Source organism: Phaenicophaeus curvirostris, chromosome 7 (assembly GCF_032191515.1).
Source record: "Phaenicophaeus curvirostris isolate KB17595 chromosome 7, BPBGC_Pcur_1.0, whole genome shotgun sequence".
Taxonomy (NCBI): domain Eukaryota; kingdom Metazoa; phylum Chordata; class Aves; order Cuculiformes; family Cuculidae; genus Phaenicophaeus; species Phaenicophaeus curvirostris.
This window is the reverse complement of record NC_091398.1, coordinates 35,229,874-35,246,874: the sequence shown is the minus strand read 5'-3', so window position 1 is coordinate 35,246,874 and position 17,001 is coordinate 35,229,874. Positions and strand designations below refer to the sequence as shown.

The following is a 17,001-nucleotide window of genomic DNA, read 5'->3' as shown; positions in this document are numbered from 1 at the left end:
TCATCTATCATAAATTATTAAAACACCAATGGGAGTGGCCCAAAGAGAGGGAGGTCATTTAAATGGAAACAAGAGGTTTGTCTGCTACACTTGAACTGTCAGCGTGTGCTGTATCCCGACTGCCTGCTTCCCTGGGCCACACATTCTGTGGAGGCTTTACAGCAGAAGGCAGTCACGTTTTCTGGAAAATATTTTATTGAGTGCTTGGGGAATTAAAAACTACAAGGTTTTGCTTGCAGTTGCAGAAGCAAGAAAAACGTTAACTAATTTATGTTTAACTGATTTGCTACTTATAGTGCTTCCGAAACCCTCATTTTAATCAGTCATTGCCTACTACGACCTTTATATTAATTAATATCTGGCCATTAAATTTATGTAGCATAATATTTATAGATTAAAAAGTGCCTGTCTCTGGCAGTAGGGTAAGGACTATGAAAGCCGATGGAGATTTTCAGTCCTTTTAACTCTTTGCTTCTAGGCCTCACTACACCTACTCGATTGTTCTGACTTAGGTGACTTTATTCCATACTCCGCGGCAGGAGAAAGAACTCGGTAATTCAGTCGGTGTGAAATAACCCCCCTTGTCCAGAGGCACGGTTGACTTAGATCAAATAAAGAAGAAAAACAAAAAAGCGCCAGACAGCAATTGCTGCAGTTACTCAAAAACTACATTTGTTGTGTAGAATTTCCATTCCAAGTATTGTTTTCATCTTCTCCATCGTCTTGAGTCCTCAGTCTATAGATTTTGCCTTCTTTTTTGAAGTCGTCTCCCCGCTTTTCCACTGCTCGTTTCCTGACTGCTTGCCTAGGGCACAAAGGACAGCGAGGTTGGACAGTTTCCCCTGGTAATAACTGCAGCTGTTGCAGCCCCTGCTTGTGCAAGTCATGCTCCTTCCTTCTCTCATGCCCAATAATACTCCTCACCCTCTGTTCCTTGAGAAGTGACACCCAGCTAAGAGTTTGTCATGCAGCTCTCAGACAGATCCTCGTTGTCCCTGGAAAGCGCCCAGCACTGAAGCGATACCTGGCTGCTCTGAGAAATGGCCGAGAGGCTCTCTTGGTACAGCAAAGCTCCCACGCTCCAGGCAATAAAAACCCTTCACTGTCAAAATCCAACTTCAGTTCCTCAGGCTTCCTGCACATCCATTCTGTAACAGTTCGGCATCTGAGTTTCAAAATTTTTATCTGCCAAACAGGATCAGCTCAAATGAAGCCCCCGTTTTATCATTACAGCTGAATTCCCTGTCCCTAAATAACTGCAAGACATCGCTTTTCCTACTCTATAATTGGAAATTGAAACAAACGATAAGGATCTTGCTTAATGGCACATGTTAAGGCCAATAAATCCCAGTCGGAGTTGCGATGTGGTTTACTAGCCACCGGGTCATCCCTTTCAACCAGATGGAAAGGTGGTGGCTGGAAACTGCTAGGGGAAGGCAGCAGTGAAGAAACAGGTACAGCTCAGCTCCCCACTACACGATGAAAACCATTCCAGCGAGTGGTTTGAGAAGTGGCTGCCTCGAGCCACTCCAATTACCTGCTCTGCTCCACGCTGCTCGATGTCGATGGGTTTGAATGCTCCTGCTGATGGACTGATCTCGCAGCAGGCTGTGAGGGGGGTGGACTCGTGAACAGAAAGTTGCTAATAAATCTCCACACAGCTAAGAGGGGATAAAGTATCGTGCCCAAGAACTTCCACAGGTCACCGCCCGAAGCCTGAACAACAGACGTGGCAGGTCGTCCCGCCTGCTCACAAACACATAAAGCAAACGCGTCAGATACCACAGTTGTGCTCTTAGAATCATAGAATAACCAGGTTGGAAGAGACCCACCGGATCATCGAGTCCAACCATTCCTATCACTCTTGTAGACAAGAGTGCTTCATCCACAGTTTAGAAGCAGCTGAGCAGACATATTTGGTTACATATTTGACAAATACCTATGCCACTATTTATCTGCTGCAGTAGAAGTCCTCCTCCAAATTGGTCCTGACAAAGATAAAAGTAATTCTGCAATCTGTCTTACGCACAGAAAGACCAAAGTTCAACCCAAGTATTATCACTGCCAACTAGCAGCAGATACACAGCTACAGAACCACTGTTTGCACAGAAATGCAAAGCACACAAACAAAACCAATACCTACTGGCAGCAACACGACTGAAGCACTGGGTGCTAACTCCAGCTCCACTAATTTCTTTCCATAATCTTCTTTGGTAAACTCTCTCCTGGGAAACATCGTTGCCAGTGAAAAATTGCCGTAAGTGTTACCAACCATCTGCAAAAACACAAAGAAAACATTCTCTTTATAACTTGGCTTTCAAACTGTGGATTTGCCAGTAAAGTGTATCTTTCCATACTAGCCCAAGTTCTATATCAAACTACTGATCATCTCCATATGGAGAAATGAAGAACTTCTTTTTTACATCCTAGCATGTCTAATGAATGCTGTGCTGCAGCAATACGAGGGCAGCTGGTAGCACCGCAGAAGGCTGCTCCCAAACCCCCCTTCCAATAAACAAGAAGGAAAGCAGTCGATGGTAACTCCACCACAATCAATAACCAGTTGATGCTACATCAAGTTGCAATAGCTAAGAAAACAAAACACCCATTTACCTGCGCAGCAAACTGCCTTGCTTCTTCCAACCGTGCTTCAGATGGGAACTGGTTAGTAAAGGAAGATCCGTCTGGGAGGCGGAACTGAATCCTGGCTATTGCACTGCAGGACACGTATCGGGGTCAGTCAGCATATGAACAGTGAGACACAAACGCTGTGGGGGCTTTAGCTTGGGAGTACTGAAAGAGAAGGAAAGTTCTCCTACTCGTGGCAGCGCACGCCGCACACGCAGACACCTCTCTGCCCAAAACACGCCCTTCTTTCTCTGCAGCAACTCACCTTCTCTCCTTTTGAGACGCTTCTTTTCTGGCCTCTATTTCAGCCTGTTTAGCCTGAAGGGCTGCAGCTTTTGCAGCTTCTGCTTCTTCCTTCGATTTTGCAAAGCGAGCTGCTCTCTCAGCACGATCCTGAGAAAGGACCAAACAGAAACCTTAATTTTTACCATAAATGGTAGCTTAATATTCACTAAAACGGAAAGCTATGATCTGTACTACAGCGATGTAAGCAGGCCATATGGAGGAAAGACAGTAGTGCTGCAAAGAGTTATTCACTGCCAGACTGCCCAATCTCATGTCGTTAGCCAAGGCGACACTTCTCAGTGAGTCACTTCATGCAAACACTTCTTCCCATGCAAATTTAACAATCCAGTGAAGATAAAGGGAAAAATCTTAAAACAGTAGTCGTGTAACTTGCTATAAATGTTCTAGGCCAAAGCCAAATACTGAGGAGGAATTTCAATTGTTACTGACTGTTTATACCCATGTATGTACACACATACCTATACAAACTTAGAAAACATCCTCCCTGCCATTTTGAGATCAGTGTTGTTCTGCATATTCCACAATGAAATACCCCCTGTGCTCCTGTTCAGAACCATGTTTAAACTGCAGCTATTTGTGTGTTTGAATGATAATTCTCCACTGGGCTCAAGCAATACGACAGAAAGGCTGGTACGTGCATTCAGACAGAAGAGATCATCACGAGTACAAAAGCAGAAGTTTCACTGCATACACAGGAAATGCTACATAGACACCAAACACAGCCACTGTTCTCATTCAAGGCTGCAGGATTCCAAACAGAAAGACGGACAATCCTAAGTTTCACGCATGCTAAAGTCTGTTTTAGTGGTGGCCTCTGGGAGAGGAAGAAGCAGCAAGCTATGATCTAAACTGAAAACTTTACCCTTGCGATCTGTTGCCTTATACGCTCTCTAGCAGCCCTCTCTTCTGCCTTCTCTCTGTTCCTTTCCTCCAACATACGTTTTGTCAATTCTTCCTCCTGTCGTCTTTTGTACTCCAACATTTCTTTACCAGTTTTTCTCCGTTCAATTTCTTTCTTAATTTCTTTCTGAATAAACAACAGACACAGAAATTGGACCAGGAAATTGCCTTGGAGAAGAGTAAGACAAGACTGAAGTACATTTATTTAAAAAGGAATGAAGCGTTTAATCAAACAAGGGTATAAAACTGCAAGTGGTTTTACATTTGTGTTACCTGTTCTTCTTCTTTCCTTTTCTCTTCTCGTCTCTCTTCAAGCTTTTTTGTTATTCTAAATTTAAAGAATAAAGTGAAAAGTCTTAAAATTGCAGTATCCGTTATTAACATTTTAAGTTTTTAAGGAAGCATTTGCAAAAAACACTTATGGAAGAACGGAACACATGAAAATGAACATGAACTGTAACACAGCAGGCATATCATCCGTAAAAAGATGAGGTGGTGATTCACCACCCAGTTTCCAATTTTTAATAAGAGTTCTAACATATTCCTTCTGTCCTCTTCTGATCAGTAAAAGCAGAATCTTACACCTTACTGTTGAACCAACTTGTAAGACATACAATTAGCAATACTGTTTATGATCTGTGGTCTCTGTAACCGCAGATCATAAATCTCAATCTCTTTGTAGCTATTTAAGCCATCTGGGTTCTTCTGCACATCACTTCCTAAAACGGAAAGTAAATAATACATAGCACTGACATAGCAGCACATATACCTGCTCATCTATCCAGAAAAGTGCCTTAGAATAAGAGTTGACTGAAAAAAACCACAGTAATTTACATTATTTTTAAAGTATGGGGAAAGGGGAGCCATGACTAAACAGCATGAGAAGCCAGAGTCAGAAAAATGTTGTGTATACATTAGCTGGTTTGCTTTTTTAAGAAGAGAATGGTAATTACTGCAGAGCTTTGCCTCTTTCTTGCCCTGAAATAAATGCTTTAGATATATGCAAACATGGCATAACTTACAGCTAACACACATTTTGGAAAGGAATTTCAGTATTTATATTAAAATATTGACTGCATTTTCATATCAGTGGTAAGAAGAAATTAACTGTCCAACAACTTTGGCAGAAAGCTGAAATCAAACATGAAAAAGTTGAAAAATGCCTTTCAGAAGTACATCAATCCTATCTACTAAGCACGTGCTGCTGTGTTTTGGTAGGATATTACAAATAACATCAGTCTTCAAGTGCTTTCAGTTCAATGTTTTAACTATTTCAAAATTTCTGCAGCAAACACGGCCTGTATTCAAGTTATATCAAAGTAAGGCAAACATCTGCTGTTTTCCAAATCACTCTCTTTTTTCACAGCACGGGAGAAATGAGATTAATTTAACAGCTGGGTTCCTATCAACCCTAGTATTGTCACAGACAAATGATAACCGAATAAGCACCAAAAATGTCGTAATTAAGTCTGCTTGTTCAAGGCCCCCCCCAACCAACCAACAAAACCACCTCCTGCAAAATAAATGCAATACATTAGGGTCTGCAAAAGACTTACCTTTCTACTTTGAGTGAAAGATCATTCACAGGCTGAGCATCACTCACTGGCTCATCTGAAGAATTAGTTGTTTCCTGGCTTGCTGGACCTGAATTTGCTTCATCTTCAAGTGATATACGAGAAAAAAATGCACGAGAGAAAAATAAAAGCTATATTTCTTATCATAAGAAGTCAGTATGCTCATTGTTAGCCATAATTTGTAGCAACTAGCATGCTGCAAGAAGACATAAGGACTTCCCCAATATCATTTTAGGTTACTACCCCAAAGAAACTTCTGTAAACAAACCCTGTTTCAAGAAACTGTATGTAATTTTTATTGCATTATAAACCACAGACTTCTCATTATAAAAACTTAGCAGAATGACAAGATACTCTTCCCTCTAGACTTGCAAGAAGCATTCTGGGATACCCAAGTTTTTCCTCAACAAGTCCACTTGATATATTGCCTTTTATGTGCTGTCATAGCACAACTTAAGAAAAGGAAAACTATTTCAGAAAGAAATTAGCCAGCATTTGTGTAAAAATACTAACCACTGACAGCAGAAGGTCCTACTGTCTTAGGCACAGCAGACTCGGGAGAGTCACAAAACTCTCCTGCTCTGCACTGTGTATTTTCTGAAGCACCATCAGACTGAGAGGAGGGACAGGCAGCAGATGACTGATTTCCATTTTCCACAGGCTGCTCTTTGACTGTGTGCATCTGAGAAATCAGGGAAAGAAAACAAAACTATGAAACTTTGAATATCTTCCACAGGTTCAAAGCTCAAGACTAAAGTATTTTGGAGAATCAGTCCTATTTGCAATATAAAACTATCATCATCACACATTGTCGAGTATGATGCAATCATACATTTCGTATTTTTTTCCTATTCAGTCTTACACTTGAAATCAAAGTGATTAAACCATCTACATTTATATTACGTTCCGTAGCATTACTTTGTAAATCCGCATTACAAAACAACATTACAGAATGAAACATATGAACTGAAAGAGTAATCATATGCCATTCTGGTTTAGAGTTCTTGACATATTTCTTCTATAGTGCAGGTGTTACACAGGTGACCTAAACCAACCTGTGAAACAAAGGGATAACGTAGCACTTCTGCATAGTGCTCTCCAACCTGCTCAATTTGTGAAGTGAATTGAAGTTTGCAGATTTTGTTGTCAGAAGGGTAAAGAACCAAATAATCCATAGTTCCCCAAGGCACGTGCTATGGGCCAGGGAGCACAGCCGACTCAGTATGAATGATCCAGTCTGTTAGCAAGTGTTACCTGCTTAACTTTATGGATTCTGTTAACAAGCTCTTCAACAGAAACGCTGCCAGCAATTACTTCCAAGGGGATTCCATTATCTCCTATAAAAAAACTGGATGGAACGCACACTACAGGATCTGCACAACAAGAGTTAAGGGCAAAAACCAACAGAAGTTTATGAAGTAACTTTAAAAAAGGAAGCAGACGTCCTTCCTACAGAACCTTCTAGCCCAATATTCAATCTCCACTTGGTCACCAGTAATCAATGCCAAGGGAGGAAGAATAAAACACACTAACAAAAATGCTGGAAACCACTGCATATAACCAATTAGTATTTCTCTTTTTCTTCAAAATGGTTTAAGCCACAATATTTTTCTCCAACAGAGACATATCCAACAACTGATCATGCTTTGACTTGAAAGATTTCATTTCAGCGTGAGACACCATCTTACACAGACAATAATGAATTCTTTACAGCACTAAGAAAATTCAAGTTAAGCTACTGAACTCCCTTTTTCCTCAGCTATTTGCAGTGACCTACTTAAGGCAGAAGATGTTTATCTGACTTCATACCCATGTATCTGATAGAACCCAATCCACGCTACCTGGTCTTATCCCTCTCTAATCCTGAACTCCAGCTAATAACCTAAACGCTTGCTTGTTTGTTTTCTAATGCTGATCAGTAATATCAATGGGTTATTTTGATAACATAAAGCTTTGGATAATTTTCTATTTGGAAAATTACATAGGACTAACATTTAAAAAAACCCAGCTTGTTCACTTTCTCTGAGAACTGACACTGAGTTGAATACATAGATGGTACCTTTTAGCTACATGGTTTTTGTGCCATAAGACGTAATTTCAATAATGCTGCTTGTAAATATTTGTTGCAAGAATAAATATTAATTTGTAAAGAGCAATTATCTGTAACCATAACGTAGCAACCAAACCGATCTCAAAGGATACAAATTTGAGAGAACTGCAGGCATGCTTCACTGTTTAAAAGAAAAGATTCATTTAGGAGCAATCACTTCACAACAACTTCAGATTAAGTATTTCATCATAAAAATAACTGTTCTACCACCACACACAAAACTATTTAAATACTTGAGAGAACACTAGAAGCAAATTTGCATTGCATCTTCTCATTAACATTTTGCATAAGTGTTGACACGGTGACAATGCCTGGTAATCACAGTTGACTACATGAGATTTAGGGAAACAGTGCAAAGAAGCAATTCAGGAAAATGGCATCTAGTCTATTGGGTGCAAATAATCTAGTAAAGCTCATAAAAAGCCCATGGAGCATATCAAAATAATATGATTTTGGGAAATTTCAATGCAATTTCTGCACACGAACTGGAACACTTTAACGTAACTAAAATAGCTGAGTAATTTAGCCATGAACTTCAACGCTTCTCTATTCTGTGTGTTACGATAGAGACAAACACATTTTCTCTGGGGCTTTACAGATTTCTATCACTCCAAATTCATGAGTTTTTAAATTCATTATGTAACTTGGGAAATCAGGAACTGCCTCAAGAGTCCTTGCATCTTGATTCCAGCTTCTTTACATAACTTTTGTGTCTCTGCCCAATGAAAAAGGACAACCCCCAACCATTCTTTTATTCATACTGAAATAGTCTGAAACACACAATGAATATTCCACAGAACACAACAGGAAATATGGAATTTTCTCAGGCTCTAGCGGCTACAGAGTACTGAATTTATGATCTGAAAACTTGTTTTCAGACTACCTCCAAACCAGGGTGAGGACTTCAAAAGCCTCCTACTCTCATGATCATCAATGAAAGATTGTATAAGAGACAGAATTAGAATAGGTTCAAACCTTTTGGTGTCAATTTTAATAGCAACAAAACCATCTGAGGCAGCTTCTGTCACCTTCTCATCTTCCCACCTTGCAGCCATCTCAATAGATTGTTCATCGTCACCTGTAAGATACAGTACACACATGAAGCTAAATGCACCACAAATTACGGTTTCTGGTCTGATTTTAGCTTTGCTTCAATTGCTTGACATCACCTTTGAAAGACCCTCTTGTGGTTATTTAAAGTCAGATTATAATTTTGTTTGATAACCTAGAGACAGTTCGCTCCAGCTAACACTCGTCTTGCTAACAGGCCATAAACCTAATGTAACAAAAATCTTTCCAAGCCAGCAAATGCGCAGCTTTTGCAGCCATTCACCTGCACAGTGAACAGGTCCAAGGGAGCAGAAGGGACTGGACCGCACAGATGGAACACAGACAGAGGAAGTGGAGGTGATGGCGAGTCCAAAGATTGGCTTGACTGCATCATCTAATTGCACAGACATCAAAGGGTCCCATTTTCACTTCACAGGGAGTAAGCTTATGCTTCAGTATTGTGCTTACACTCTCAGAATATGCAAGCAGATCCCACAGCACAACCAGAGCAAACCACTACTTCTCCCTGACATTAAGCTTGATCTGCTAAGATGCTAAAACTATCCACTGCTTACCCCTCATAAATTTAATTACATATTGTTATACCAGCTGCTAGTAGGTAAAACTACATTTTCCACTCACCACACACACAATTCACCAGATAAGCTTTTACAGTTTTATGGTGTTAAAAAGCCCCACAAACCAAAAAACCATTTCTTTGCAGGATTATTTGTAACTTAAGTTTTGTAGTCCAGTTCCTGACATGAACAATAAGAGCAGGAGGGAAGGAATGGAGTGAGGAGCACAAAGGAACAAGAATAGCAGTAAAAGAGGAGCTACTTAAGTAAGGGAAACTAAAAAGGTGTTGTGTGATCATAGGTTCAGAAGTGTTATTTTAATCAAAGGAAACAATGTCAATCGTATGTTTACATTCCAGAGCACTGCTTTAGCAGGGGTGTGGGTTAATAAACAGATTGTGATGAATATGGGCCATCTTTCAACAAGTAAACTGGCCTGCATCCATTTGTTTATCTTTAACCTGCATTACCTCCTAGCAGCTTGGAATCGACTATACTCACGATGAAGAATTTCAGTCACAAGTATAGCAGTATAGCAGTTCACTATATTGTTTCTTCCCAGTTGCCATTTAATGCAGTATCTTCCACTTGTTAAAGGTCAGGAGTTACACGGGCAGTCCCCAGTAAGGCAGTGCTGCCTTAAGGCCACCACTGTCTGGCCACAATGCTTCTCAGAGCAACATGTACCAAAAATATACTGTTCGCGGAGTATTTTCCAAGCGTATGTACTGATCTTTCCCTGGAATTACTGGAGCAGGTAAGAAAATATTGATCTCTATTACTATTATTCCACATAAGCAAGTAAATATTTAAGGTATTTTGTGTAGGAACCTTTCCTCCAACTGCAGGGCTTCCAACTGTGGTCAACTGATGCAGCTGTTCTGCGAGGGCGGTTCAGCCTCCTCCCCCATTTCCAAACGCTCAGACAGCTGCTTCACCACACACTTTTTCAGGAGGACATGTGCTCATCTGATTAGGCTACTAAAAATACCTAAAGACTTGCCTAACACTAACTTCTCCATACAAACAACTGCTGCTGTAGAAAAAGAACACTAAAAACAGAGGGCCAGACTGTTCACAGCACAGTCTGAGAGATGTGACCATGAAGGAAAATGCTGATAACTCACATTTTATAAAGCTCTACACGATGACACACAGTTTAATATTGTGACTACGCACAGAATGGTCACTTAGTCTCATGTATCTTTTTGTTTTGACAAGCCTTTCTCATTTGAGGGCACAGGTTCATTTATTACAGTTTTGCAGTAGTAATTACGCCCGGAAATGAAAACTTCCAGGTCACAGGAAAAGTATCAGAAAGGTCATGAGATCAAGCTGAAGAGAATTTGATGTAATTCACAATTCTGCTAACCACTGAGCTACCACAAGCACCTCAGAATTCTAGTTCCCAGCACTCTTCAATTTCTTGTGTTCCTCCAACAAAAGCATAGCTTTATTTCACTTAGCGGAAAGACCTGTACACAATTTGCAGTCACACTCGCCCATCTCTTAAATTTGGTCAGGTAAATTTAGATATCCATAAAGAGAAAATGCACCCATCGTTTCTCAAGTGATTCAGATAATTGGAAGAGAATCTTTTTCTGCAATGATTTATTTGCTGTACAAGGAATTTATTCAAAACCATCACAGGTTGTTGAAGGACAACCATATTTATCTCCCCTGTTCCTCAGCACACAGTCATCAAAGAGTGTTTTCCCTTCAGAAGAAGAGAGATAAGCCCAGCTGACTTCTCAATGTCCAACATTTCATAACTACTCAGTAAGAGTAAGGATAGCCCATCCTGAAAATTACAAAAAGCCAGGGGATTGAGCTGTTCACCTCCTCCTCCTTTGTGTCATTTCATGTATTTAACTTGAAAAGTGATTCAGCTCAGCTACAACATACTAACAAGTAGCTCATTGACTGCAAATCAGTGCTTAACTTTAGATCAATAACTCAAAGAGGACTTTTTAAACTCTGCAGGCTAGAAAATCATCTACAGAAGAGCTACCAGCAAGGTACCAGAGACTTTCACCACACCTACTTCAATATCAGGAATACTTTTTCCCTGTCCAGCAGCAAAACCTAGTACTAACTATTTGATGCCACAAAGCAACTCATCTGGACCCCAAACACAACTTCATTGCTTTGTGGGTACAGAAGCCTCTAATTCAACATCTCAGCTTAATATTTAAAATCAGTTTTGTAAGGCAGACATGCTTCACCTCATGCTCCCCAGAGTATGAAGCAACCCCTTTTATTGCAGCTTCCCACAAATTCAACAGGATTTGTAATACGCTCACACAACTGCATCACCAGAAAACACTGCGAAGGTTCTAAATACTCCAGAGTGCTAGGATTATAGCTGCGAACAGATATGTTGAAGAGAAAAACAAGCAACTGCAGTCACAAACACCATCTCACTGTTAAGATGAATAGCCACATTATTCCTTGCTTGACTGGAAAATATTCTAGAATTGGAGAGGGCAAATCAGTTCTTCATTTTCAAGTGCGTGGTTAGAGAAGTGCAGTGAAGAGGGACAGACAGATGGTAGCAGAAACCAAACAGAGACAGACCTACCAGAATTCAGTAGTTTCTGTTAAGGCTGCACCTAACAGCTACCATTCACAGTGGCCACTCTAAAATTAGTTAATTTACATTTGCCGTTTCTCTCAATAATTTCTTTTCTGTTATTACTTTTTTGTCCCCCTATACGTTACTGGATGAAGTGCACAAAGCAAAACAGAAACACTGAATGCTTCTGAAAGCACGTTTTTCTGCTCAGAAAGCTGCTTTCCAATGCCTGTCTCTGGTGCCTACAGGCAAGCACATATGGTGAAGACTCAAAGCTACCATCACCAACAACTGTGTGGTTTTGAACATGGATCTAAGCAAACAAACCAAATCTCTGGTAGCATAAAAATAGATTTTTCATTCAGTACTTGGCATCCTCCAAGCACACCTGCTTACACAGGTGAGAAAGTACGTTCTTGGGCTTCCCAATTCCCTTTCCCAGCAGGCGTAACGGAACCACTCTGCAACCAGCTCTGACCCAAGTCAGCTGCCCTGAACCCACTGCTCCCAGAGCAGATCAGAACCAGGCAGAACTCCCCAACTCTTTCATTTTGGAGGTATGGCTGCTTTAAGTATCAGTCCTCTTTTTTCAGTACTCGGAACAAATAAATACAGTCATACTATAATGTCATAACTAGGTTACATTCCTGCAACTCACAAATACATCTCCACTCTGTATATCTACATCCACCTAGAGAACATTAACATTTAAAAAAAAAAAAAAAGGCCCAGTTTTGTGTGCAATTCTAGTTTCATAAAAAATACTGGAAATAAGTTAGGGTGCGTGCTGACAGATATGCATCAAATTCAAAATACTCAGAAGTACTGAATTACTATTAAAAATATCTTTGTGGTGGGTTGACCCTGGCTGTATGCCCAGTGCCCACCAAAGCTGCTCTATCACTCCCCAGCCTCAGCAGGACAGGGGAGAGGAAAGATAATGAAAGGCTCCTGGGTCAACATAAAGGACGAGGAGATAACTCAGCAAATACCATCACAGGTAAAACAGATTCGACTTGGGGAAATTAGTTTAATTATTACCAATCTAAATCAGAGTTGACTAATGAGAAAATAAAAGCTAAATCTTAAAATATCTTCCTCCTACCCGCCCCTGCTTCTCTGGCTTAACTTTACTCCTGATTTTCTCTACCTCCTCCCGTGAGTGGTGCAGTGGGACTGGGAATGGGGGCTGTAGTCAGTTCATCACACATCGTCTCTGCTGCTCCTTCCTCGCCAGGGGAGGACTCCTCACACTCTTCCCCTGCTCCAGCATGGTTTCTCTCCCATGGAAGACAATTCTCCATGAACTTCTTCAATGTGAGTCCTTCCCATGGGCTGCAGTTCTCCAGGAACTGCTCCAGCATGGGTCCCTTCCATAAAGCGCAGTCCTTCAGGAACAGACTGCTTCAGAGCGGGTCTCTCATTCAGTCACAAGTCCTGCTAGCAAACCTGCTCCGGCATGAGCTCCTCTCCCCCACGGGTCCACATGACCTGTCAGGAGCCTGTTCCAGCACATGCCTCCCACAGGGTCCTCCATGGGCTGCAGGTGGACATTTGCTCCACTGTGAACCTCCATGGTCCACAAGGGAACCAGCCTGCCTCACCGTGGTCTTCACCACAGGCTGCAGAAGAATCTCTGCTCTGGCACCTGGAGCAGCTCCTCCCCTCCTCCTTCTGCACTGACCTCGGTGCCCACAGAGCTGTTGTATATATATGTTGTATATATGTTGAATATATCTCACATAGTCTCACTCCTCTCTCCCAGCTGCTGCTACACAGGAGTAGTTTTCCCCTTCTTAACTACGTTATCCCGGAGATGCTACCACCTGATGGGCTCAGCCTTGGCCAGCAGCAGATCCGTCTTGCAGCCAGCTGGCATTGGCTCTGTCAGACACAGGGAAAGCTTCTGGCTGCTTGTCACAGAAGCCACCCCTGTAGACCCCCAGCTACCAAAACCTTGCCAAGAAAACTCAGTACGGAGCATCTGAAATATCCAAGAAGTTTAGTAGAAAACTTTTAAACCTGTGTAGGGAGTTCGGAAGAAAATCAGCCTTTAACCAAGTCACAATAGATTACGTTTCAGAAGTGAAGATGTCAAGTATTGCGAGAGGTGTGCGTCAGGAAGAATCATCCTGTTTACCACCTGGCTTTCCATCTAATTTTAAACAATACGCTATGATCCCCTCATTATTGACTATGAAGGCAGAGCCATCAGGTAAGCGCTGTAGGTAAACTCATTAAAGTATGGTTATGCCAAAAGTAATAAAACCCAAACAATAGTAAAAGGCTTTCACATCACAGCACCCACCTGCTTTAAAACGCTGCCTTAAAGCCTGCATTGACTACCCCACCCCTTCCTCCAGCACCAACACAGCATGGTGTGAGCTAAGAAGACCTTGATTTTCAGCAGTATGTTTACTATCCAGCAGAAAATGCTGTTGTCCAGGCACAAAGAGAGTTGTGTCCACAAAGGACCTTCACTACACTTTGTACTTTTCCGTTCACATCCCCTTTGGGAGTGGACTTCCCCTTGAAGGCATGCGGATGCCACGGTTCAATAATTCTTAAAGGAACAACACCAATGTCACCTTCACTGTGGTTGTTTCTTCATGAGATGTCTGAAAAACTTCAGGCCACAAGCGCTCTAGGCAATGGTAAAGAGAAAGTTAAAGAACCTGCCTAACGTCCTCTTTCCCTTTACCCATTCTCATGTTTCCAGACAGAAAGGCAATGTACATAGACAATATGAGCTCCTGCAAGTTTCTTCATTTACCACTGAATTTCTTCAACCAGATTTCTTGAGTTCTTCAATTTTCTTCAAGTAACATTGAAAATGACAAAGCAAACACTACAGGAAACTCGACAGAAAAAGGACACCACGTGCAGACAGCTAAGCAAGTGACAACACTAAGAACTAGATGCAAACTCATACGAGGAGAGGTAAAAGGAAAAACAAAACAGCTGCTCTTAGTGCGGAGAGGTCGCGTTATGCCACGACACAGCAGAAAAAGGGCAGGGCCAGGGGCTGGGACACGACAGCCCTGCGGCACAGCCCTGCGCAGGGGAGCCGTGGGGCAGAGCCTGCAAGGCTGGGCAGGGGCAGCTGTGGGGCAGAGCTTGTACTGCCGAGCTAGGACAGTCCTAGGGATAGGAAGTGGCACAGGGGACAGAGTGTGCGCTGCCAGGAAGGGACAGCCCTTAGGGCAGGGACAGCGTGGGGCCAGGGCAGCAGCAGGGCCAAGCCCGCACTGCTGGGCCATAACAGTCCTGGGGCAGGGGACAGGGGCAGCCTAAGGGACAGAGGCAGCCTAAGGGACAGAGGATAGGGGCAGCCGAAGGGACAGGGGCAGCCCTGGGGACTGGGGGGCAGCCCTGGGGACTGGGGGGCAGCCCTGGGGGGCGAGGTGACAGACCTAGAGGGGCTCTGCCGAGCGGCCTGCCGGGCCCCGGGGCGAGGAAGGCGGCGAGAGGCGGCAGCCGCGCTCCCCGCGCCCGGTGCGGCCTCAGGGAAGGCTCCCGCCGCCCCGTACCTGACACGAAGACGACGAAGACGGAGCTGCGCTGCTTGGCGGCGGCGATGGCGGCCGGGATCGGGCCTCCGAACCACATCATGGCGCCGCGGGCCCCGCGCGCCCGGAGCCGCCCCCGCGCGATGGCGGGACCCGCGCCTGCGCCCCGCCGCGCCTGCTGATTGGCTGCGGCCGGCCCCGGCCCCGCCCGCGCGCCCCGACTCGCCTGCTGATTGGCTCCCGTGCGCGCCGATCTGCGTTTTGATTGGCTCCCACCCGGTCCCGGCCCCGCCCCTGCGCCCTGCCGTGCCTGCTGATTGGCTCCAACCCAGCCACGCGCGGGCGAGGGCGGGTTAGGGTGGAAGGGACGGGGGAGCTCATCGAGCTCCGACCCCCGGCGAGGGGCTGGGACACCTCTCGCCAGAGCTGAAGGCTCAAAGGTCCATCGAGCCTGGCCTGGGACACTTCCAGGGATGCTCTCAGCTCCTGCCTCCTCTTTTACATCAGCAGGGCAAGGGAGGTGATTCTGCCCCTCTTAATTCCTCCCTTGTGACACCTCATCTGCAATCCTCAGCGTAAGGAGGAGATGGAGCTGTTGGAACGGGTGAAGAGGAGGCTACGAGGATGATCTGAGGGCTGGAGCAGCTCCCTGTGAGGACAGGCTGAGAGAGCTGGGGTTGTGGAGCCTGGAGAAGGCTCCAAGGAGACCTTATAGCGACCTTCCAGTACCTAAAGGGGCTACAGGAAAGCTGAGGAGGGACTGTTGACAAAGGCTTGTAGTGATAGGAGGAGGGGCAAGGGGTATAAACTGGAGAGGGGCAGGTTTAGATTAGACATGAGGAAGAATTTCTTCGCCATGACTGTGGTGAGGCGCTGGAACAGGTTGCCGAGGGAAGCTTTGCTGCCCCATCCCTGGAGATGTTCAAGGCCAGGCTGGATGGGGCCTTGAGAAGCCTGATCTAGTGGGAGGTGTCCCTGCCTGTGGCAGAGGGGGAACTGGATGGGCTTTAAAGTCCCTTCCAACCCAAACTATTCTTTGATTCTCTGATCTATGAAAAGTCCTGTCCGGGAATGTGTCGCCCCAGGAGGCAGCGACAGCTGTCCTTACAGATCTTCAATCTGTTAACGGCCTTGCAGGATTAAAACCATGACCGTAAACTAGCAGCTGGAAATGGGCAAGAGGCAGCGATGGAATTCAGAGGAGTAATATCGTCACTGGCATAACCTGGGCTTCTTACCAGCAAACTACAGCAATCCAACCCGAGGAGGAAGAAATATATGTGCCCTGGTTTAAGTAGTACATACATTCACGTGGCAGCGTAAGAACTCAAATGCCCAGAAGTCTCCTCTTTTTAGGAAAGCAGATGAGGATAAATAGATCTGCCTCTTGGCTAAGGCCCAAATCTGAATGTTTTCCCCTGTTCTAGGGGAGCAGCTGAGAGCAAATTTACCTCCAGTCAAGTAAATCCCTGTCACTACAGCATTTTAGAATCAAAGAATCATTAAGGTTGGAAAAGATCCTACAGTCCAGCCACCAGCACAACACTACCGTGCCATGTCCCCAAGTGCCACAGCCACATGCTTTTTGAATCCCTCTGGGAATAATTCAAGAGGGCTTCCCCAGCCCAGTGCCTTTGCCTCAAAAGCAACTCCCAATGTTGCCCTGCAAAGGATCCATTCCTACCTGAAGACTAGAGCTTGGACCCCAGGTAGCCCCATCACAGAATCAAAGTCCCCTGCTCCTGCTTTAGTAGGCTAGATTATTCCCAGA

General features: G+C 43.9%; 1 protein-coding gene across 1 annotated transcript; it reads right to left on the bottom strand.

The window, feature by feature from the left end:
- Positions 1–177: 177 nt before the first annotated feature.
- Positions 178–15,391, bottom strand: UBXN4 (UBX domain protein 4). Its single transcript, XM_069861572.1, has 13 exons — positions 15,252–15,391; positions 8,494–8,596; positions 7,611–7,639; positions 6,663–6,781; positions 5,922–6,090; positions 5,391–5,493; positions 4,108–4,162; positions 3,797–3,961; positions 2,894–3,021; positions 2,614–2,716; positions 2,144–2,275; positions 1,538–1,746; positions 178–805 (listed from the first exon to the last, which is right to left on the bottom strand). The coding sequence occupies exons 1-13, from the start codon at positions 15,331–15,333 to the stop codon at positions 667–669; spliced, it is 1,536 nt and encodes a 511-aa protein (XP_069717673.1). The 5' UTR covers positions 15,334–15,391; the 3' UTR covers positions 178–666.
- Between the last annotated feature and the right edge of the window lie 1,610 nt (positions 15,392–17,001).